Genomic DNA, 24,824 nt, shown 5'->3' on the forward strand with positions numbered 1-24,824 from the left:
AGTCTTGTTCCTTCTTGATGATTTATCATGAATGATCATTTTCAGCCTAGGAACAGTCTATCCCTTGTCCAGGCTATTCAACAGGTGAGATAATAGCCTCGCTGTCTCGTGGCGTTCTTACCAGTCTGTGCTTGCATGTTGTTCAACAAACTCCCCAGGATTTTCTCAAACAGCGGGACGACAGACGAGATATTATCCCACAGCTCCGTTCCCTCGAGGGACGAGAGTAGGGATTGAAGCATCTTTTCAAGGCTGTGATAAAAGATAAAAATAAATAAATACAGAATTAAAAATGCACTATCATCTCACACAGACATTTAAAGCATCAGATTAACCAGCACGAATTAGTGAAAACCCAGTTGAACCCACTTGTCCCACATGTGCTGGTCGGCCTTGCCGCTCATCAACTGCTCCAGGAAAGGGGAAAGGTGAGTGAAGATCCCCAAGGATGAACCAATCGACTGCTGCACGTCTGGCATTCCCATGAAGAACATGCTCACAAGTCTTCCCAGCTGAAAAGAAAGAAGGGGAAATTATATATTAATATATATTTATTCTGGTAAATCAATCATAGCCATCAAATATGATGACAAGGCAGAGTACAGGACACACACACTTTGATAGGAGCATTAAAATTGTGTTTTTTCTTGTGTTTGTTTCTCTGTGATTATTAAAGATTCCAAGTTTCAATAATCCCACGACTATAATGCAGGTGTGGTTTGTGAGCGGTCGTTGGCCGACCATTCCAGTATCACCAGAGATTCAGATGTTATATCAGCATTTTTGAAATGTCATGTAATGTTTGACTTGCTGACCCGCCTTTTATATTTATATTTTTTCCCACTTGTGTTTTTACATCAAACTTTCTTAAAAAGAGATAAAACAGACAGTTTATAAAGATGACGACATGACTGCTCCCCAAAAGTGAAGCCAAAGCCTCTTTATCGCCCCCTGGTGGTTGGCAGCAGAAGTTAAAAATAAATTTGAGTCGAAGGACATGTACGATTGTTCCTCAAAGATAGTCTCTGTCAATTTAGCTAGTTCTTATCACAATAATGTATGTTCAACTGTTATTTTTTACAGTAAGTTTTGGTTGAAATAATTATTCCAAGCTATAAAAACTGAATAAAATATCAGGATTGACAACTGACACTGACTCGCCATTCCCGATCTCCACAATACCGACTGTTTGCAGCGTTCACACATTTTGGCTCCATTTTCATGTAGCAGAAGGAAGAGGAGATGTGTCGGCCATCTTTATATACAGTCTATGGATAAAACTTTTCATACACTTGTTTAAAGCCTTACCTCGACAATAAGCATAGGAACATCTTGTAGTGATGCCCTCTCAAAACGTGCCCAGAGACTCATATTACCTGAAATCACAACAAACATATGACCCAATCCTCCATGTGAGCACTTTAATACTTTGACAACTCTTAGGCCTGAATAAAGAAATGCACTTCATCCGAGGATCAGGATTCAACACGTCCAGCTAAAGTGACACTGAGAAGCGGACTTGCCTTGGCCTGACTCCAGGATGGAGCGGGCGATGTTAATGACCACAGAGACGTAGGTCCGAGCTGTGCTGTTCGGCGGCAGAAGGCTCTCGATCGTCTTCAGCTCACTCAAAATCCTTGAGAAAAAAAGCAAGTAAATATTTCAACATCTGAACGTGTCTCACAAAAAGATCATGTCTCATAAAATTTGATGAGAGGTTTGCAGACGGTGCTCCAGCATGTGTTCCACGTTTCTGTTTGATTTCAGAGGGCTTGTTAATTAAGATCACGACTTCTTTATAGCATTTGGGTTTTTTTTAAGAAAAATAGTTAATTTCTAAAATGTCCAGTTAAAGCAAGATTAGTATCATATATATACAGATAACTCTGCAGGATTTCCTCTGTGTTTTTTCTGAAAAAATATTTCACTCACATGTGATTCCAGATGTCTGGTCCACTATCCCCCGAGGCGCTCTCAAAGAATGTTGCTACCACTTTGATTCCAGGAATTATGTATACGGCATACATTTCCGGTATTATGGTTTGGACGACGCTCTCAACTCTCTCGAGGATGAGGAGGGAGATGTTTCGTGATGAGTCAAAGTTCTTGTCTGGCTGGACGATGAGCTTCAATGAAGCCTGCACAATATCCAGGATGTCCTGCTGTACCGAGTGCGGCAGGGGGCCTGTGGCTCCAGTCAGGAGCGTTATGGCGGTTTTGACTCCTTCCACGATGGCGGCTATGAAGTGATCACTTTGAAGGCCCCCTGGTCGCTCAGCCACCATTAGCGCTTTCTCGATGGAGCGCATAGTATTGAGAATTACAGAAAGATAGATGTCTTCACCCTCATTGAGGAATATAGATATTGTCTGCAGCAGGTGCTGAATGTCTGTCACAGGGGTAGATATGTTGGTGGAAGAATTCCCCCATTGAAGCATACTCGTTAAGATCATCTTGACATTGGGTTGTTTCATCCACTGCTCTGTGACGTTTAGGTAAAGCTGAATTTGAGCCGCGATAGCATTGAAAGCAGTTGAATTGAAATACTCCTCTGGACCCATCATGTTCATCTGAGCCTCTAGGTTGAACTTTATGATGTCAAATAGGCCCTTGAGAATCTGAAAGACAGTTTCTGTAAATTTAGCTAGTTCTTATCACACTAATGTATGTTCAAGTGTAAATTGTTACAGTAAGTTTGGGTTTAAATAATTATTTGAAGCTATAAAAACTGCATGAAATGAAAAGCCTTACCTCGACAATAAGAATAGGAGCATCTTGTAGTGATGCCCTCTCAAAACGTGCCCAGAGACTCATATTACCTGAAATCACAACAAATATTACTCACAGAGAGGACTTTAACTTCATAGTCAAACATATGACCCAAAATCCTCCACGTAAGCACTTTAATACTTTGACATCTCTTAGGCCTGAATAAAGAAGTGCACTTCATCCGAGGATCAGGATTCAACACGTCCAGCTAAAGTGACACTGAGAAGCGGACTTGCCTTGGCCTGACTCCAGGATGAAGCGGGCAATGCTAACGACCACAGAGACGGAGGTCCGAGCTGTGCTGTTCGGCGGCAGAAGGCTCTCGATCGTCTTCAGCTCACTCAAAATCCTTGAGAAACAAAGCAAGTAAATATTTTAACATCTGAACGTGTCTCATAAAAAGATCATGTCTCATAAAATTTGATTAGAGGGTTGAAGACAGTGCTCCAGTATGCGTTCCACGTTTCTGTTTGATTTCAGAGGGCTTGTTAATTAAGATCCCTGGAATGCGGAGGCCTGGTGGTTTTTATTGTAGTTAACGACTGGGACCATTTCCCTGAGATTTAAATAAATATAATAAATGTTCATTATAAGTGGATGTTAAGACAGTACGACTTCTTTATAGCATTTGGGTTTTTTTTTAAGAAAAATAGTTAATTTCTAAAATGTCCAGTTAAAGAAAGATTAGTTTCATATATATATACAGATAACTCTGCAGGATTTCATATGTGTTTTTTGGAAAAAATATTTGACTCACATGTGATTCCAGATGTCTGGTCCACTATCTCCAGAGGCACTCTCAAAGAATGTTGCTACCACTTTGATTCCAGGAATTATGTATACGGCATACATCTCCGGTATTATGGTTTGGACGACGCTCTCAACTCTCTCGAGGATGAGGAGGGAGATGTTTCGTGATGAGTCAAAGTTCTTGTCTGGCTGGACGATGAGCTTCAATGAAGCCTGCACAATATCCAGGATGTCCTGCTGTACCGAGTGCGGCAGGGGGCCTGTGGCTCCAGTCAGGAGCGTTATGGTGGTTTTGACTCCTTCCACGATGGCGGCTACGAAGTGATCACTTTGAAGGCCCCCTGTTCGCTCAGCCACCATAAGCGCTTTCTCGATGGAGCGCACAGTTTTGAGAATTGCCGAAAGGTAGATTATTTCACCTTCATTGAAGAATATAGACGTTGTCTGCAGCAGGTGAAGAATGTCTGTCACAGGGGTAGATATGTTGATGGAAGAATTCCCCCATTGAAGCATACTCGTGAAGATCAACTGGACATTGGGTTGTTTCACCCACTGCTCTGTGATGGTTAGGTAAAGCTGAATTTGACCCGCGATAGCATTGAAAGCGGTTGAATTGAAATACTCCTCTGGACCCATCATATTCTTCTGATCCTCTAGGTTGAACTTTATGATGTCAAATAGGCCCTTGAGAATCTGAAAGACAGTTTCTGTAAAGTTAGCTAGTTCTTATCACACAAATGTATGTTAAAGTGTAAATTGTTACAGTAAGTTTGGGTTTAATAATTATTTGAAGCTATAAAAACTGGATGAAATATCAGGATTGACAACTGACACTGACCCGCCATTCCCGATCGCCACATTATTGACTATGGCTCAAAATGCGCAAGATTGCAGCGTTCATATATTTTGGCTCCATTTTTGTATACATATATCTATGGATAAAACCTTTCATACACTTGTTTAAAGCCTTACCTCAACAATAAGAATAGGAACATCTTGTAGTGATGCCCTCTCAAAACGTGCCCAGAGACTCATTTTACCTGAAATCACAACAAACATATGACCCACAATCCTCACGTGAGCACTTTAATTCTTTGACATCTCTTAGGCCTGAATAAAGAAGTGCACTTCATCCGAGGATCAGGATTCAACACGTCCAGCTAAAGTGACACTGAGAAGCGGACTTGCCTTGGCCTGACTCCAGAATGAAACGGGCGATGCTAATGACCACAGAGACGTAGGTCCGAGCTGTGCTGTTCGGCGGCAGAAGGCTCTCGATCGTCTTCAGCTCACTCAAAATCCTTGAGAAACAAAGCAAGTACATATTTCAACATCTGAACGTGTCTCATAAAAAGAGTATGTCTCATAAAATTTGATTAGAGGGTTGAAGACGGTGCTCCAGCATGCGTCCCACGTTTCTGTTTGATTTCAGAGGGCTTGTTAATTAAGATCCCTGGAATGCGGAGGCCTGGTGGGTTTTTTGTAGTTAACGACTGGGACCATTTTCCTGAGATTTTAAATAAATATAATAAATGTTCATTATAAGTGGATGTTAAGGCAGTCAGCTTCTTTATAGCATTTGGGTTTTTTTAAGGCAAAGAGTTAATTTCTAAAATGTCCAGTTAAAGCAAGAATAGTTTCATATATATATACAGATAACTCTGCAAGATTTCATCTGTGTCTTTTTGTCTGGTGTTTTGTATGTTAGATGCAAGGATTACGCAATTATGACCCAGAGCAAATCTGGTTTAACTGGCAGATCCAGAAACCTTTTTTCTTTCTTTCTTAAACACGGCGAGATAGGGCATTCGCTTTGGTGGAGATATGCGGTGTCCAAGCTGCCCCCACACACTGAATTTGTATTAATGAAAACATTATACACAATGGGACAGCAATGCAACAAAACTCATTAACCTTTAGTGGCGAACTGGCAATAAGACATTTTCATTCTTGAGCACTATTTCAATTTCTTAATCATTTCAAACCATTCAAATACTCCTACTGCACAAACACTGAATATCTTTCAAAAGCGAATTCAATTATTTTATGTAATTAATGAATATGTGGTTTATCTAATTCTATCCACATTTGTTATTTATCATTTGGTCGAATGAAAAAATATTTCACTCACATGTGATTCCAGATGTCTGGTCCACTATCTCCCGAGGCGCTCTCAAAGAATGTTGCTACCACTTTGATTCCAGGAATTATGTATACAGCATACATCTCCGGTATTATGGTTTGGACGACGCTCTCAGCTCTCTCGAGGATGAGGAGGGAGATGTTTCGTGATGAGTCAAAGTTCTTGTCTGGCTGGACGATGAGCTTCAATGAAGCCTGCACAATATCCAGGATGTCCTGTTGTACCGAGTGCGGCAGGGGCCCTGTGGCTCCAGTCAGGAGCATTATGGTGGTTTTGACTCCTTCCACGATGGCGGCTACGAAGTGATCACTTTGAAGGCCCCCTGGTCGCTCAGCCACCATTAGCCCTTTTACGATGGAGCGCATAGTATTGAGAACTGCAGAAAGATAGATGTCTTCACCCTCATTGAGGAATATAGACGTTGTCTGCAGCAGGTGAAGAATGTCTGTCACAGGGGTAGATATATTGATGGAAGAATTCCCCCATTGAAGCATACTCGTGAAGATCAACGGGACATTGGGTTGTTTCATCCACTGCTCTGTGACGTTTAGGTAAAGCTGAATTTGAGCCGCGATAGCATTGAAAGCGGTTGAATTGAAATACTCCTCTGGACCCATCATGTTCATCTGAGCCTCTAGGTTCAACTTTATGCTGTCAAATAGGCCCTTGAGAATCTCGACAGTTGTCAGGCCAATTTTATTCAACCCTGCGCCATCTATTGGGAACTGGAGGGTTTTTATCAGGTGCTCAATCTGTTTAGATACAGACAGAGAAAAATCGGTCTGTGCAAGCTGTAATGTAACTTGCATTTGTGTGATGACGAAAAAGGGCTGGAGAATCTCTGACACCATGCTGTTGCTGGTTATATTTCCCAACTTTTTCAAGTACCAGTCTATAATCTCCAAATATACTTTCTGGGCATACATGGGGTCCATCATCAAGGTCGTGTTTAAATTGTTGTATGGTTCCATGTTGGCAATCAGTTGTATCAGCCGCTCCACCACTTGGATTTCATTCATGATCTCTGGAGAGTTCAGGTGATTCTCCTGGAGGCTCAACTTGATATTGGCCAGAGTCCTGTTCAAGGTGTGTTCGAGAACCACATTTGGATTGTTACTGAAGTTAGCTTGCATGAAGTCTCTGAAAGTTGAATTGACAATTAACGGGATAAGGGAGAGGATGGCCGTCTGATTGCGTAGACCAGGTACGCGTGTCAGAAAATCGCTGAGACCCGTGACCAGCCCAGTAACACACTGGGCTGTCACCATCAGGTCCTGATCTGGTTCAAAGCACTGGCGAGTATTGATGATCTCCATTATACTTAACAACAGGCGGTTTATGTCAGCAGCTCCAGCTAGTGCAGCAAAGCTATTCAGCTCTTTGAGGGTTAGGTTTGACTGTCTCAGAGCATTCTGGACATCCGACACAGAAATGTTGGGTGTAGCCACGAGCAATCTAATTAAGTGAAGAGTCTGTTTGACTGTTTTCACACTGGCAGAATCATTTGGGCCAAGGAGGAGTGAGAAGACAAAGGATGTAAGTTCCTCATATTCCTGTGCTACCAGAGAAGCATTTGTGGCCGCCAGTTTAATGGTGACAGTACCGTTGGCTGAGAGCATCAGGTCGAATATCTGATCCAGGAAGCTGAGGATTTCTGAGATTCCTGCCAAACAGTCCTGGCCTGCTCCACATTTGATAATGTAATACTGCAGAGCTTTGAAATCCTGGAGAAAGCGAGTAGCTTCTTGTCGGGACGCTTTTGGCAAGAATGCCACAAATTTCTGGATAACAATGTTCTGGGCAGCATCTGGCCCGGCCTGAGTCAGGTTCTGAAGACTCTCCGGGGTGAGGAGGTTGAGGAAGTCTTTGGAAAGCACGTGGAGGTCAGTGATTTGCGCTGCGCTCACCTGGCTACTCGGTAAGAAGATATGCTCGATTTTTCGCAGCCTGTATATAGACATCGCCAATTCCTGAAGCTGGTGTAGATACCCAAGAATGATATTAGTTGGGTCGCCATTCGGAGAATCAATCACTGTCTTCAGTACCTCCATGGCACTGAGGATGGTCTCTACAATACCTGATGAAGTTTGGTTGGTGAAAGGCTTGATGGCTTTTCTGAGCTGGGCCACAACGTCAGGATCGAAATAGTCAGAATAGGTAAGCAGACTGCTTCCCATGATGTGAGGGAGCGACAGGGTGAGGTTCCCTTGCAATGAAAGGAACTTAGTTATCAGCCCCTCAAGCTCAGGCATTGTTGGGTCCGTTTCATTGAAGGTAAAAATGTGCTGGTTGAGTCTGCCAACCTTTGAGGCAACATCAATGACTGTGGAGAAATTAAGGGGGCCGTCACTGAGGAACAGAGGCAGCAGTGGTGCAAGACCTGTGTACGTTAGCAGCATATTTAGTTGGGGAAGCAGAACATTCGGGTTAGAGGTGCTGCTGTTGGGAAGGGTGGAGACAACCCGTAAAAACCCGTCCAGGTTTAACATCAGGTTAACCAGGTAGTCGGAGAGGGCATCTCCACCTTTGATCTCTTTTTTCAGTGATGCTGTTGCCAGAAATTTGTAGATGTCGCCATACATGTGCTGCAAAAGATGCAAACTCCCTTTGAGATATCTACAGAGAAAGAGAAGAGAGGAAAAGAAGATGTAAGATCTTAGACTATTGTCAACAAAAGCAATTTATGGTTTTGTGATCCCAAAACCAGCTGAAATCTACATTTGTGCAAAGACGCTAGCATGTTAGATTGTATTACAAAGCATTAATAACAGTTAATCATTTAATCCAAGGAGTAGCTTGACATTTGGGGGACTATGAATGTTGCCTTTCTTGCAAAGAGCTGGATGAAAGTATTAATGGCACTGTCCAATCATTTGGAAATGGACCCAGCTAGCTTATCTTAGCATAAAGTGAGGTTACAGCAAGAATATCCCACCTGAGCTGCTACGTTTTTCTTTTTTTTAAAACAAGTGGACAAAACCATAGTAGCAGTTCCCCCCAAATAAAGAAAGTCCAACTATTCATCGAACTCTAGACAAGAACGACCCATCAAGGAATTTCAACTTTAAAGTATTCATCGTCTCCACATTCATGAAGTCATCATTCATTAAAAAGAACAGGCTTTGTCACTTACCTCACCAGGACGTCTACATCTGATGACATCAGAGCCTCGGCCAGTCCTTGAACAAACCGTGACCAGTTCAAACCAGTATCGCAATTAATGGCTAAGGTTAAGGGGTTGACGGAGCCTAAAAGGGAAGGTGAACACATCACACAAATACTTGGATTATGTTGTATTGTATTGTATTTACGAGTTGTTTTAACGTTGCATCGCTTGAGGTTATTTCCGCCACACATTCAGCCAACACACTTTTCATCGAGCTTCACTCAAACAGTTTCTATTAATTATTGTACAAAGGACTTAACAAAGACTAAAATGGATAAGATAATATACTAAAATATGCGTACAATTTGTATTTCTCTTTTAACATGTTCTTAATCTCCAGGAAATGTCATAATTATATATTATGTATGATTTTGAACATAATGTATTTAGTATTATAAAATATAAAATGAATATTAATGAATATAATCAAAATAGCAAGGCACAATAAGAGAAGAGAAGAGGAAGACACTCACAGTTTGAAGGCGGAGGAGTGACCCCCGGGTTGTAGTTCAAGACCCAGTAAAGCATGTGGAAGTAGTTCTTTGCTTCGGGCCACAGTTGACTCTTCTCAAGTTTTTCTCCCAAATTCACCATGAAGAAGAAAACACTAGAAGCCAAGCAAAAGCACAACACAGTTGAGACATTGAATTGATAAACAACAGCATGAAATGAGACACTGTGTACATTATCTAAAACATATCATGGTGGAGAGTCTCTACTAAACTCACATAAATGGGAGATTTACAAAGCCTTATCAAACTTAAATCAAAGTTCTTCACTTGATACAAGTTGGTGAGCCTGAATCTTAACTCGTTGAAACTGAAGACATTTTATTTTAAGTGTTTAAAAGGGTATAACAACCTATAATTAAGCAATTGGTCAAATCAAAAAGCAGGTCACCACTTTGGAATGAACCCTGCACAAATATAGAATCAACTCTTTCCATTCCAGACCTTTGTTGAAGAGTCTGAGTGAAATTCTGAGGGTTGTCTGGCATCCAGTTCATCCAGTATGCTCCACCCAGCTCTTCAGCCAGTCTGTTCAGAAGCTCTCCAAACTTCATGCTCTTGTTGTTCAACTTCTGCCACTCGGAGAGAATCATGGGAAGCGTTACGTTGTATTCTGTTCGGCTTGTGATGGCGTCGTAAACCTCTTGCGCCTGCGGGAAACATCAAATCACCCGGGTTACGTTTGATGAATCTTCCTATCTCTGTGTACTAATAAGTTCAAGTGAGATCATTTAAAAGAACAGTCAAATTAAACATAAAGCCAACATAGAGCAACTCTCTACAGGTCGTTATTCAAATCTTGTTTTTTGTAAGAATTTTGAATCTTTAGAATCTAGAGCTTGATTCATGTATTGGTTGGCCGATAAAAATCTGCAACATAAACGGCGGATCAGTATCTGCGATTATGTTTCCCGATACGCACTGATATGAAAACTTTTATTTTACAGAGTAGACAATGCAGAAATTAAGCATTTATGTTGAATTCAATATATTTGGTTGTTTTTGTGTTTTCTTTTGTTTATAGTTATTCATAATAGCGTATGTGGTTGCACTATCAAATATCAGGGCTTATTTACATCTCTTTGACATAAGGGTTTCATAATAAAACCAGAGGACCCATTAATAACTTTTTCAAATAAATATCAGCCTCTATATGTACCGGCATGGGATCAGCATCTGCCTCAAAATCATTCGGGCTCCAATAATTTCCATATTTTTCACACAACTAAAGGGATCACAGGCATTTTCTGATCAAAACTTGTAAAAGTTCTGTTGGAGTGAAACTCTTCAAATGGGTTTTAATAACTTTTACCTTCTGAATCAAGGGCAGCCAGTCCTTCAGTAGATACAGCGGTAGATCAGAGCTGTTCTGGCAGATGATTGCCCTCCACACGTCAATCTTTATGGTTTCAGTCTCTAAGAGGAACTCGAGGGGACCCAGGACGTCCGCACATGTTAAATTATCAGATGCCAGAACCTAGTAAAAGAAAAAAAACATCAGTTAATGAATGTTTCATGCTTTTATTGTTTTTCTTATCAAAGCCTCATATGTCATTTGCTGAAGTACTTATATTACATTGTACTTTTAAAAATTAAAACGTATGTGAGTCTGAACATGTCCTTGAAAAAACAAGGTCTTGTTTTGAAATTTTCCTTGTTAACATGTACACACCACTTTCTGAGAATTGTGAATTAGTCAGACAACAACACATCAAATGCCTGAAACTACAAAATATAAGATCATGGTTGTTAAATATAATAACTGTCGCTGTAGGGGATCAATCATTACATACCTTGATAACAACTTCCGTCACACTGCCCAGGACACGACCGATCCAAGCGCTTGACTGTGGCTGGTTTGTCAGCAATGTGGTCCAAAACACTTTGAGTTGATTGGCATCTTTCAGGACATTTTCCATCATTTCTGCAAAGCAATGAGAGTGTTAACAACAAATGTCAAGCAGAGACAAAAGCAGGTCAACTGACTCTTATATAATGTTCTTATGCTCGGTGATCCAATGGACTTTTTGGTTTAAGCTTTAGCACAAAGCTACATTTTCTACACAAATCTTCAGTGACCCACATGAGTAACAATTCTGTTGTACAATACATCCCAAGAGGTGGCTCTTTGTGAAGTGTTGTAATGTTGCTTTGTGTTGGTGTGTGTGTGTGTGTGTATCCATTTCCTACGGGGTAACTCCTCCAGTGCCTCTTTGCTTCAACATTTTCTTTTTTTCATGCCGTCCCCTGAGAAAGGGTGTGAACTGTTCTATTGAGATCTAGGTTACCCAGAACACACTATGTTCTATAGGTGGTGTTAACAATAATGGCTGTGAGTTGGCGTTGTGCCTATCTATCTATCTGCTCCTTATCTTTGATTGTAAGGGCTGAGATCAAGTGTTTGTGTTGAGTTTTTTTGTCTTTTAGCTCAGATTTTCTATCAAAATCTATTCTGCCCTGACCTATCACTTTGTCTATACTTGAGAGTGCCTGAATAATACATCTCTTTTGTGCTTAACAGTGCTGAAGACACATGTTTAACTCACTAAAATGAGACATTTCAATGATCTCTCGCACAGGAGACAGAGCAGAGTGTTATGCAGTCTTACCCTCCACAGTGTCGAGGGCCAGTGTTCCTGTCATCAGGGACTGAAAGCCAGTCCTCAGGAAGCTCTGGACAACCATCTCCAGCTCAGAGTCAAGTTTTACAAGCTCCATCACCACTTGTCCCACGCTTAAAAACCTGCGGAAATATAAGGCAAGTGTTCCTATTACAATGGAAGAACTGTTTTACTGTTTTACCGGTAAAAGAAAACACAAGATTGTTTCAAGTATAATCTTTGGAAGAATAAGGCATTGGAAAATAAAATAAATAAAGATAAAGGAGTGTTTCATCATATGTTAAAGGACGTATTTGGGGGAAATGTATTTTCCAAATGATTTCCGATCTCTTTTAGAGTCGATATTTCCCCAGACCATACTGTACTTACAGATCCTCATCAATATTTTGTGGCTGTGTCTCCACGCTACGGCGGTTCCTCGAGGTGTTGGAACCGCCCGGACCTCCTGGGGATAAGCCACCGATCAGACTGTGCAGCAGCCCTTTGACGAAGGCCAAGTCATGTAGAGCAACATGCTTACTCCAGGCCAGGAGAACCTGGGGAAGAGGAGGTTAATATAAGCAGGTCAAGTCAAAGAGAAGAGATTACAACATTTAGAGATGCAGAATTAAACTGATATGTTGCCGTCTCTTTCTCTCATTTGTTACAGAATAAGTGTTACCACAAAACCAAAATAATTCAGCAGTCACCAATTTGAAATACATTTTTGACACTATATCAAATTAGATTAGATATAAGATTACAAAACAATAGAGTAAATTTATATAAAATTTGGCAAATTTGTTTACAAAAACGTACTTTAAAACAACACAGTTTGTTATTTTATAATATTTTGTATTTTCCAATTAAGTAACATTTTGTGCTATGAGCTGTACAATACATTTTGAAGGTGTTATTGTTATGACTTTCTACTTAATATTATCCTGTAGATATTTAATCATCAGGTACAGAAGCAGAGAGCTGAGGTAATCTGGTTCATCACTGTCGTTACACTACACGTCATTAGCACGTATGCAACATGGCGCTGGATCTGTAGGTGACATGCATTAGTAATACGACACATGCACAGCACCATATTACTAATTGATGTCCAGCTGCCTGTTTGAGTAAGCTCACAGAGTAATGAGAGTGTGAGTGAACAGCTTCTGATTGGGAATTACCTCATCAAAACACGGCTACCATGGTGGCGCTGCTAATTGGGTATCCCTGAGGTTTGTATTACCCGGGTGCAACCAGGGAGGTGCAGTTGCTTGTTGCTAAGGAGAGCCGCCTCCTTGTTGCTGCAGACTCATTATCTGGTGGAGTCTAAATCTTAATTGGGTGTGAAGGTGGCACTTCAGGATGCATATTAGGAGCCGGGGCAGTAGAGTGCAAGCGAGCAAGTACAAGAGACAGTAAGAGTGAGGGACGAGAAAAAAAGGAGTGGAAACAACAGAAAAGTGCACAGGTTGTGCACACAATGCAAATATCGGACCCATCTTTAACCTTTTCTGTTCATGATAATAACATCCGTGTCAGTGTAGCCCACCTGCTTTGCCACCTTGTCAGGGCTGATTCTACGCAGAAGCATGTTCACAGTGCCCGTGCTGCAGGCTGCCGTTAACCAAATTGGGTTACTGCCGTTGTCGCACAAGTAGGAGGACACCATGCTACTGTCCATTGTCAGGCCGATAGCCTAAGACAGAGAGGAAAGACAGAGTATGTATAATGGAACAGACTCTTAATGAAGGGGAAACAAGTATTAACACAGATAGGAGTAACAGCTGGTTCTTGCTCTTGTCTTCTAACTCGTCCTTTATCTTGTAATTGTTTCAGATCTCGTTTTATAACTAAATAGACTTCTGTGCCAGTAGGTAGAGTCACACAAGATCAGTCTGGCAACCCTAGCAACAGAGGTGCTGTTGTTTTTTTATATTAATAAATATTGATATTATTTGTAATATTTTATGTGAAAATGCATCTTTTCTGATCAATTCAGATGTATATCGACTTATACTCATCTGAATTGATCTAAACACTGAAAGGAGACATATCATAAACATATGTATCAGCTGGACAATTGACGAAGAGTTTCAGGAGTGTTTTCTGTGGGGAGGGTGGAGCTTCCTTTAAGGCAGACTTTGGGCTTTTTAACTTTGCGGAACACAACAGGAAAGAAAAACAGACAAAGCATAAAACATCCCCTTTAAGCTACTTCTCCAGTGTGATGTTTCCTCCTCCAGTTGCATGGGGATGCAGTATAATGACTTTGGGCAACAAGTACCTGGTCGAGTGGTATCTTGACCTCTTGAAGAACACTTTTCACCATCTCACTAATTGAGTCGTTCTGCAAGGTGACGACGTCTCCCAGGGTAATGGACACAACTGAATGGAATCAGACAACATGGTCAGATGTAACACATAATGGCGTATTAGCACTGAACCTGACTGCCTACATTACTCTTGAGTTTTAATATCAAAGGTGAGTTTGCATTGGAGCTTTACTAAAACAGCAGGAACTCGTCAACAAACATCCAACAGAAAATCTACAATAAAGATATCAGTGAATAGTGGTTTATTTAGCGTCTTATTTATGAAAATGTAACTAAAAAAACTGTTAATCTCTCTTTGTGGTTGACATATAGAGTATAAGCAGTACTAAGGCTCATGGTGTTACCTCTGCCAGGCCAGTTTTGCATGTAGCGGATCACGTTGATGCCTCCGGCAATCACTAGATTCACGGGGGAAAGTGTGGCACTAGCTTCGGGGAAGTTCTTCTGGATGACATGCAGAGCACTAGAGACACAACAAGGGGAAACAAAACATTTAATGCTAAAAACAAGACAGGACGAGCGGCGAACACCCGACAGAACTAACAATTACACAATAACACACATTTTTCCCTCCTGCTGCTTTAAATCTTTCTGTGAGTCACAGGTGTTGAGGGTTGTCAAACAGAGCTCAACCTTTTATTCAAGCTCAGCTCAGTAATCGGACCTGTTTCTGTACTTAAACTGTCAATTTCCCCAGACTGTTTCTAAAGGTCAAATCACATTTCAAACTATAACATCTCACTCCATTATTTGTCGTACATTTCTTGGGGGATTCACCTGGTGTCAGGGAATTTGTATCTTAATGCATATGATACTGTGACCGTTCAAGCTAACGTGTCACAGGTGTCTGACCTGAGAGCTCACAAGGATTCAGCAGGGCTGCTCTGGTTTAGGGGTATTCAATTAAAATTCAGAGAGATCCAAAAATATCCTTTGTTGACCCATCTGTGTTTTAATAAACTTAAACGAAAAAGAAAAAAAATCGGCTGTGTCACGTTAAGGGGGGAATATCTTAAAATTGAATTTCTCGTTAGATTACGACATTAAACTTATAATATTGCATCTTTATTCTTATAATATTAAAACTTTCATTCCAATAACAACTTGGTTCTCGAAAAATGCCAAATAACTTTTTCTACAATAGGGCCCTAAAACCGTGACGTTTTAGTTATTTCTATAAACTGAAACACATTAGTAGGAAAACACACAATTAGGCAATAAAATTAGGAATTAATTGTATTAACTACAAATAAATAAATTGTGAAAGAAGTATTAAATTTACAGACTGTTTTAAGGAGCTGAGCTCACGGTAAACAGCACTTCTTCACTGTCACAGAAGGTTTTATTAAATAATAATTTTTTTTTTAAACTAAACTAAACTGACCTAAACTAAATAGGCTCCATCACTGACAGTGCATTACCCCTGTATGTTGGTGAGTAGAACCTCTGTGTTGTGCAGCCCTTGGTCGATTGAACCATTAGAGAAGAGCTGGGGGAGAACGAGGAGACTTTCCCACAGCGAGGTCTGATTCTGCAGCTGATCGAACACCATCACCCCCAGCCCGGCCGCCGTCATCATCTCGTCTGGTTTCTTCTGCATCAGATCTGACAGCATCTGACAACCAGTGGCCATCTCAGAGTTAACAAAAGCATTCTGGCGACACAAGCTTGTGTAACGGCACAACAAAACACGGAATGAGATTGGGCGACGTTTGCCTGTGATCACAAACACGCACACACGCACATACCTGGTTGAGTGTGGAGAGCGACACCTCTAACACAGTGTTGTTGGTCTTGCAGAAAGTGACCGCACAGGTGGTGAAGGGGTCGGGCGAGGTGGTGTTTATCATGGGCAGTATCATGGTGCAGATGGCTCTCTTCAACACGCTCACCGACTCCAGCAGTTTGTTGAAGCTCTCCTGCAAAGGACATGATTTACAAGGACTCATGTTATTACACTGAAGAGCCCATTAGGTGAAGGTAGTCGTACGAAAAACAATAACAAAATAAAATATCATAAGATGATCTGAGCAAAAAATTACATTGGCAACTTCGAAATACATTTTTTACCCTTCAAATATCAACATTATACAGTTATCTGGATGTAAAGCATCATTTTTCTATCATTATCAACTATGTAAAATGTAAGATATTCAACTAGCAGGCCAATGAATTAAGTTTTGCTGAATATTTAGTTCATATTATTTCATAAATTATCTGAAATACTGTCGCTTTATCATGTGTTTCAACAATTTTAAGATTCAACATTGAAAGGCTTTATAGTCAGATCCAGAAATAACAAGTTATCATTGCAATGGAATTCTGATTTTCCCTTTGTCTCTACCTGGTGCCATCATTAAATATCTAAATAGAAAGATAGAGGAAGAAGAGATTAAAAAATAAATTTGAATACATGCACACTGAGATAGAAGGTTAGAAGGTGATAACTGTTTTAAAAACTTTTTACCATTAATAATATTAATTAGATATGGATGCAATTGAAAATACAGGTATCGGCATATTTCTTTGGATTTGTGTTGATTTTATCACCTGTTACTTTAGATCTGTTTTGAGGCTGGTGTTTCAGAAAAAAGAATTCTTCTGTTTCTGCACCTTGTTTTTAGCCCCTTCTCATTTCTCTCAGAACAAGTTTTCTCCCCTGACCTGCTTCCGATCCACGTGACGTCCTCCATCTGTCCACCCTGTTCCCATTAACCTGTCCGCCCCGCCCCTCCACACACCAGTCCCCACTCACTGTAAGACCTGCCGACATCTGAGCTTTCTCCACCCACATGTGTAAACAGGGCTGTGGTCAATTTGACAATAAACTGGGTGAAATTACACAAAAGCCACATAATAAGGCCTGATCGAATTCTCTAAATGCAATGAAAAGGTTCCTCAATGTGTCCTCACAAATACACTGGGCCATCCTTTTCAAAATGAAAGGAGATAATGCCATCCCATCATTTCTTGCAGTTTCACCAGAGCACACCCTCAGAAATGTAGAAACTGCAGAGCACCTATTTTTAATGCTTGTGATACAAATCCTCACATGATCCATAAATATAGATTCATCTCTTTCAAGTTCAACCAGTTATATCATGTGGAAAAACAAGCATATTGAATTTTCTTGTTAAAAATGCAACTTCATTAAATCCCATTTTGAAAATGCACTAAAAGGGGATTTTATTTCATTTACAAATTGAACTAACAATTGTATTAAAAAGCCCCCATGACAGGAAACTCTTTATATATTCTTTTGTCTGAAAATCATGTTCTCTGGTTCCTTCCTTATTCTTTTTTAATGATGATAAATAAATGGATCCACTTTCTCGTCATGTAAATTGCTTTCATTTCGTCAGCCTGCATTTGTTCCGGTACTATTTGTCCTACTATCAACAAAGCCTGACAATGCATAGGCCTTATTTAGAATATAAGACGAAATGTTGAATAGCTTTATCAAAGAATGAGGGTTTGCCTGTTGTAATCAATAACTTGTACATAAAAGAAAAAACAAGGTTTCAATACTGTGACAGCAGGGAAACATATTTTTGCTTATTGTGTTTCCTCCATTTTATTCACCCACCTTATCTCCCACATGAGTGGTGTTGGTGAAGGAGACATTTGTAGGACTTCCTTGATGAGTTTGACCTTAAACAGAAGAACACATTGTTGAAAAATGACAGGACCGTGAGAGTGACAGCAATACACAATATTATATTAACATTGAGTAGGACAAAGTCAATTTTTTTAATCAAATGGGCGTAAAAGCTCAACATTTGGGGAAAGATTGTATGTTTACTTGCTTTGCTGTGAAGAGTTGGACAATATGTTTTCCTAACCCTCTCTAAATGGAGAGTGTTAGCCCAACTTAGCAAATAGACAGGTTGGTCTCTTTGCCAACCTGTCTATTTGGCTGGTAAAAATATTGCTTTAAACAAGTTCTATGGGGGGTTCCATGTCTGCAAGTAGAGGGGGGCTGAATCTTTACGGGAAAATATGAAGAATATGTTTTTGGCCTTCTAAAAAGAGAGAATAAGGTGTATGATGGGGGGCGACTTACCCACAATGCTCTGGAAGGCATTGATCAGTGATGCAGGATCATTGAATTTGTCGATTTTGGGGAGAGTAAACCCTAAAAAACCATCCCCTTGCATCAGGCCTGCCAGTGGAGAACCATTCGGCAGCGGCGATGACCTGTCATACAGAGTCAGATGATGAAGTAAAGACATTTTACCGAATGCATGTTATTTTAATTTTAAACAAAACAAAACTCTAAAAGAATCTTCACACAGAAGATCTGAGCTGTCTGAAAAGCTGCATGTCTCCCAAGGCAGTCGGTTCTTTACCATAGCTATTTCTTACAACTTTGCTGTACTGAATTTGAATAGCATGTCAATGTTGGAACACTTATTTTGTGTTATCATTTGCTCCAATAAGGCTTTGATCATGAGCTAGTAGCCAAAACTCATGATTTGTTGGTTAAAAGGGCAGAAATAATAGAATTTTCCAATCCACTACAGTTAAAGTTATACATGTATCTCCCAAACAATTTTGTGCTGTGGAAAAACCCTATGATAAAACCTGTCAAGTTACGAAAGCGATCGGAGCAAAGGCACTCCAAAATATGCAGAAGGTCTTATGCTCTTAAAAGTCAATCAAAGGTTTCTGTTCTAAAATTAGCTGTCCTGTCGATGTGCCCATGACATAACTCATCAGTAGGTTTCATTTCAGACAAACAGGTCTGCCCATCGACCGCATTCCTCCCGGCTTCAGGAATTAAAATTTTACTTTCAGCTTCAGGAACAAAAGAACAATCTGCACCACATGCACTAACTACTGCTGGTTTTTAACACCAAAACTTTGACAAAGCCCTAAGACTTTAAATAAAATGATTAATTTGTATTCAACTTTCAGAAAGTGTATGAAAACATGAAACTGTCGCAGGCTTGTGATTAGGTAAGAGAAGTCCCCTCCTCCACAGGGGAATGTGTGTGGTTGGTATATTTCCATGCGCTTGCTGACTCATCATCTCATGTGGTGCTGCTATGCTGAGGTGTGTCCCTCCTTTGTGAGTCAAGGGTCTCCTGTACACCTTTGATACATATATATAGTTGATTTGAGGGATGGAAGTATAATGAAGCAGTTCACTCAAATAAACTGAATTAAGGCATAAAAAACAGATAAAAGTTTATGTATATTATTATTAAAATGTTTCAAGAGGATCACTTTATTCTTTTGGTGCTAATAATATATATTATTGATGAAAGGGGGTTACCCTGATCTGCTTGCAGTGCTCTTAGACTTTGATGCAGCTGACTCCGCCAGTTGAGATTTGTCATGACAGTTGCTGTCCGTGTTGCACATGAGGGTCTGCAGGAAAGGGAAGAAACCTGTGCTGGGCAGGTTTCTGGGTCCAACGTAACCTGGAGGAGACGAGGCAGAGTTGTGAATATGGAGTGGACACCAGAAAACACCACTAAATATCAGGAGAACATGTCCTTCATTATGTAAATGTGGCAAAGAAAAAGCAGTAGAAGGACTTTAAATTAGTTTAGGTTTGGTAACAAGCCCAAAATACTACATTCAAGTAGAAATCATATTATCTACTATAGGCAGGTAGTATGATGAATATTATTAACACTACATAAACTGTATAATAATATTACAAAAAAGCTAAAGAGGAAAACCTGAAAAACACACAGACACAAAGAGAAATAACACCAAAGACATTTCTATATCATGTGACCGTAGGCAATTTTTTTCTCACGTGCAGCAATCAATCACAACCTCTGTGTTCATGATGTGCCATTTTAGAGGTTACACGGCTTATTTTTAATTATTTCAATTATTTTTCTCATAAAAGTGAAGTATTTCAAAAATCGTGTTTTCCTGCTACCCTGCCTCACGGTTAGTTTTTTTGTTCTTGGAGTTTTTTTGTAGACCACCATGAGCCTGAAATCCTATTCTAGACAAAATATTTCTATGAATTGGTAGACTTAGTTTTTTTTCCATTTGAAATGATTTTAACCACAAAGTGATATCTCTGGCCTCAGGATCAGGAGTCGGATCCAAACTCTGTGTCACAACCCCGTGGATGACTAATACCATCAGATAACAATCTCAGCTATTTCATAGACATAAAAGACGAAATCAGGTTCTGTTCGAGTCTCTGCGACCGGACTGACTGCACGGTGCTGTGCCTCTGTGCCACTCATTCCTGTTAATACTCTTACTCCTTCTCATCGTGGCACAACCAACAGATTTCTCTGAACGAGAATAAGGGCCTGGCAAACAGCACTAATGCTGAGTCATGGCAGGCAAGGGAAAGTGAATCACCTCTGTTAAAGTCTACACAGCCATGTGTTTGGAATCAGTAGTTTGCATAAGAAGATCAACAAAGGAACCAAGCTTGAATGCATAGCTCTGTAATTATTCATTAACAATGAAAACATGTGAGGCATAAAATGTAAATACTACATTTCATTATTTAGGAGGGTTACTAGTGTCCAACAATGGTAAATAACAATACATGTACACAGCACATGCCTCCAAATCAGTGGAGGGATGGAACAAAGTATATTTACTTCATATAGGTACTTTACTGATGTAGATTTACTTTTAGATACTTTTCACTTTTTCTCCACTGTATATATATCAGCAAATATCTGTACATTCTACTCCACTGCATTTTAAATCACATTTCCAAAAGTAATCACGAACGGGAGGCGAATTGGTCCAATAAGAGCAGGCAGGTCACATTAGACTCCGCCTCCTGAAGAAACACCTGAAATAGATTCGGAAGACGCCACCACCGAGACTCAGCCATGACTATGACATGGACTGTTGCATTAGGGAACATGATAAACTCCTCAAATATTTTCAGTTTATTTAAAGGGCAAGCACACACTTGCTTTTGCTCAAGTAGAAAAATACATTTTGGAGTGCATTTTTGTCTATTTATTTGTCCTTTTACTTAATTAAAATATTTTAGTACCTCCTCCACATACAACAGGAGTCATATTACGGAAAATGGTTTCATTTCTAAACTCTCTGTACGATTAAGTAGGAAAAATGTGGGGGTCGGCTGCTATCATCCCAAACTGTGTATCATGATTCTTATCTATGGTTGATCAGACACTGACAAAGGTATTGTAGCCTGCCTTTTTTTTTAGGTGTGGTTCACCTCTGTACCAGTTTTCAAAACGTGCACTGAAAAAACAATTTAAGAGACAGCACTAAGCTGGATGCTCCTTTTGTTCCGTTTCTCTTTTAGTCCACAGTACACAGTGGGGTTATTATATTACATGTGTTTCCCAGCAAAAAAGTCTGAACAAAGAAAGAAGGGTGGAGGGGTTCCAGTTAAAAACTGTAACATGGTCCTTTGAACGTCTTATATCTTAGAGAACATTTCACTCTACTGAAACAAAAAGACAAGTGGGACCATGTACAAGAGGCTCACATTCTCTTAGATCGTTGCTGATGTCGCAAATTAAACTGTTAAAGAACAAGAATTACTGGAAAAGGAACGAGGCAGAGGGAATGTTCTTATGAGCTATCGGATCACAAGGCCGTTACCTTTCCTGCCATCTAACGCTCCCTCCTTCCGCCTCTTTATCCTCACTCTCTCCAGATGATTAAACATCCTCTACATTGACAGTTTTAAACAAACACAAAAGGGCGAGCCAAGAGTCAAAGGTGTGGGCAAGGGTCAGATCTGAAGGACTCTTTGGTGTTTGTGTTGCACTCCTTTTATGTACACCTATTGCGAAATTGCAAAGACTCCAAACATGTGGTTCCGCAAACAGACACACGGCCCTCCACACGTTAAGGCACCATTGTGTCGGGATTAACGTCTATTTGAAAAACACACATCGTTGAGAAAACAAGAAACCTGCTTCGAGGCACTTTGTTTCTTCAATTCGTGACTTTCCCACTTACATGTTTCTTTTATTATCGGAGGAAACTGGTTCCGGGTCACAGCAATGATGATGAAGATGATCAGGGGCCAGATGATGAGGGTCAGGGACCATGCCTACAACACAAGATATCATAACACATTAATACAGTGTGTATGAAGGGTTCGTTCATTCTAGAAATACAGAATTCTCAGGCAGTAAAGGTGCTGTATTCCGCTGGTATGGTGATGACTTCAATTGGACTCCTCTCCCTCAATGTCTGTTCTTGCTTTGTGTAACTTGTGAACAGGTACGATTTCCTGCGACAAGTGCATAACTGTCGCAGGTTCAATTTCCAGAATCAGGCTCAGCAAGTCCAAGAGTAACCTTAACCTAAGAAAAGTGGTACGTCCGTTCCAAACGATGTAACCGTCAATACCAACATCCTTTACATGGGCATGGTAGTTAGGCAATCCACTAGAGGGCAGTGCTGGGTCAAGAGGTTCTGACATCAGAAAACATGGCGACAGTGGAGGAGGTTGTGATAATGTAACTCCTAGGAAAGAAAGACTGTTTGTCCCAGTGCCTGTCGATGCCTCTAATTTTTCCTAAAACGTTCTGCCATTGTTGAAATTTCTTCCTCGTGTCTTATTATCCCTCGTTTGAACTATTGGCTACACTGCCCCCCCATGATTTCCTGTGGTACTGCTCCCTGTCTTTTCCTTCAGCTGTATCATTAAGATTTGAGAAGACGTTTGTATGGACATATGGACGAATTGAGCGCAGAAGTTCAGTCAGAAGACTCGATCTGTTTCCGTTAAAGTATCTAATAATGAGCATAAATTTGCTTTAATTCCAAATTGTAGATCAATTAAAAACAGTTAAAGACAGGCAGAACTCCGGTCCAGAGATTGGATTGACTTTTTTTCGTTACTCACTTAAACTTAATCGGACACCCAACAGAATGAATTACCACGTGAGGCTGCAGAGGGCGCTGTTGCTCATTTAAAGTTACATAGTTTCGCTTTAAGTACAAATCTCTGCCCTTATATAAAAGTAATATAAGTCAAAGTCACTCACCGGCTGCCTGATCACAGTTAGACCGTTCTTCCATAGAAGAAGCCGAAGCTGCTGGAGAAAGGCCATCAGTGGAGGAGGCTGGAATCAAGACACATTATACATTTATGATATAGATATAAATATAAAGAGACCACTGAAACAGTCTTTCTTTAAACTTTTATAATGACTCCACACAAGTGAATTCGTTTTTGGTCCTGTAGGTGTTTCAGCTTTCAGTTATTAAAACCTGAAACAGCAAAACTTACAGAACTCATCACAACAAATAAAAGGAAATATGTTATCATTCTACAAAATAATATTAAAACGATTACTTCCACAGATAATAAAGTATTTATCAGCATGCAACACTTGAGATTTCAAGATCGTTCATTTTTAAGACGACATGGTCCTTCAACGTCTTGGACTTTTGAGGGAAATCTCAGGAACAGCAACGAAATGGACTTCTGCAGTATTCAGATTTCTAAATATTTATATTAGTCAAAATGACAGTAATTCTAGTGAAGTGCAACTGTCCACGTGGATGGAAGAAGTTTCTGAGATACACAGTAATGACTGTTAATAACAACCTAATGATTCCGTGGCAGAGCAGAGGACTAACCTGGCTGCTTCTCCTCTCTGTTTCTGTGCGGACGCTTTGTTATCTGACGATAGATCCCAGTCTTTGCGTGCAGGACATGTTGCGTGGTGGCTCTAGCAGGACGCGCTTCCCATCGGTGGGTTGTTGGAGTAAATCAAGAAAAAAAAAATCACCGTCCAAGTGGAAAAAAGAAAAGTTTGAAATCTCTCCCCAGTGACGCTGCGGCCGAACGTGAAAACAACCTGCACCTGTCTGACTGCTGAACCTCCTGTAGCGCAACCTGCCTGTGCGTGCGCGTGCTCGTGCGTGTGTGTGCGCATCTGCGGAGGAGGGCGTACGTGTGCTGACTGCACCTGGAGTGACTGGGTGTCGCTGGAGGACGAAAGTGCCAAATCATTCATACGTATTGAACCAACATCATGTTTATATAATAACCAAACTGTGCTTGATAATTACAGAAGTAAATCACAAAGGCAAATTAGTAAAACAACAAATCACAAAACACAATGGCAAAAGGGGAGAACACAAAAAACACAACGTGAAATAAGAAACAACAACAAAATATATTTGGCAAACAATACAAATAGCAAATAAAAAAAACAAGGGCAAATTGGCCAAATACAATGTGGAATAGGAACACACAATGGCAGGAGCAAATTAAAAGACACAAAGGCAAATAAGGAAAAAAGAATGGCAAATAAGAAAACAAAAATATAAACACAACAGCAAATCACAAATCATATGGAAAGGGCATCCATCCAATCAGGGGCGAGCATGCCATTGTTTTCTGTAATTTGTTGTTTTTTGTAATTTGTATGCTGTGATCTGTCTTTGTCATCTGTAATCGGTCGTTGTGATTTGCACTTCAGGGCCACCGTAGCGTAGGAGTCAGGCCATAAGGTCACAAAACATCTGCATCACTCTTCAACTAGAAGGTGGATTTAGAGAAGACGAGTTGACACCGAGCAACACCATCAATTACACAAGTCCACGAGGTGT

At 40.3% G+C, this 24,824-nt stretch overlaps 1 protein-coding gene across 1 annotated transcript in view; it reads right to left on the reverse strand.

The window, feature by feature from the left end:
* Positions 1-23,314, reverse strand: part of abca12 (ATP-binding cassette, sub-family A (ABC1), member 12) — a 73,239-nt gene extending 49,925 nt beyond the window's left edge. Inside the window, exons 1-28 of the mRNA XM_061088037.1 lie at positions 23,249-23,314; positions 22,212-22,305; positions 19,567-19,696; positions 18,334-18,476; positions 17,857-17,921; positions 16,019-16,189; positions 15,692-15,885; positions 14,615-14,733; positions 14,222-14,322; positions 13,487-13,633; positions 12,328-12,494; positions 11,947-12,080; positions 11,131-11,261; positions 10,650-10,814; positions 9,782-9,987; positions 9,302-9,435; positions 8,796-8,910; positions 5,651-8,278; positions 4,708-4,820; positions 4,492-4,559; positions 3,527-4,212; positions 3,006-3,118; positions 2,752-2,819; positions 1,933-2,618; positions 1,524-1,636; positions 1,309-1,376; positions 370-512; positions 122-252 (exon numbers count right to left, since the gene is read on the reverse strand). Of these exons, the coding sequence (XP_060944020.1) occupies positions 122-252; positions 370-512; positions 1,309-1,376; positions 1,524-1,636; positions 1,933-2,618; positions 2,752-2,819; positions 3,006-3,118; positions 3,527-4,212; positions 4,492-4,559; positions 4,708-4,820; positions 5,651-8,278; positions 8,796-8,910; positions 9,302-9,435; positions 9,782-9,987; positions 10,650-10,814; positions 11,131-11,261; positions 11,947-12,080; positions 12,328-12,494; positions 13,487-13,633; positions 14,222-14,322; positions 14,615-14,733; positions 15,692-15,885; positions 16,019-16,189; positions 17,857-17,921; positions 18,334-18,476; positions 19,567-19,696; positions 22,212-22,305; positions 23,249-23,314 (7,099 nt within the window). The remainder of the gene's footprint in view (positions 1-121; positions 253-369; positions 513-1,308; positions 1,377-1,523; positions 1,637-1,932; positions 2,619-2,751; positions 2,820-3,005; positions 3,119-3,526; positions 4,213-4,491; positions 4,560-4,707; positions 4,821-5,650; positions 8,279-8,795; positions 8,911-9,301; positions 9,436-9,781; positions 9,988-10,649; positions 10,815-11,130; positions 11,262-11,946; positions 12,081-12,327; positions 12,495-13,486; positions 13,634-14,221; positions 14,323-14,614; positions 14,734-15,691; positions 15,886-16,018; positions 16,190-17,856; positions 17,922-18,333; positions 18,477-19,566; positions 19,697-22,211; positions 22,306-23,248) is intronic.
* Between the last annotated feature and the right edge of the window lie 1,510 nt (positions 23,315-24,824).

Source organism: Limanda limanda, chromosome 16 (genome assembly GCF_963576545.1).
Source record: "Limanda limanda chromosome 16, fLimLim1.1, whole genome shotgun sequence".
Taxonomy (NCBI): Eukaryota; Metazoa; Chordata; class Actinopteri; order Pleuronectiformes; family Pleuronectidae; genus Limanda; species Limanda limanda.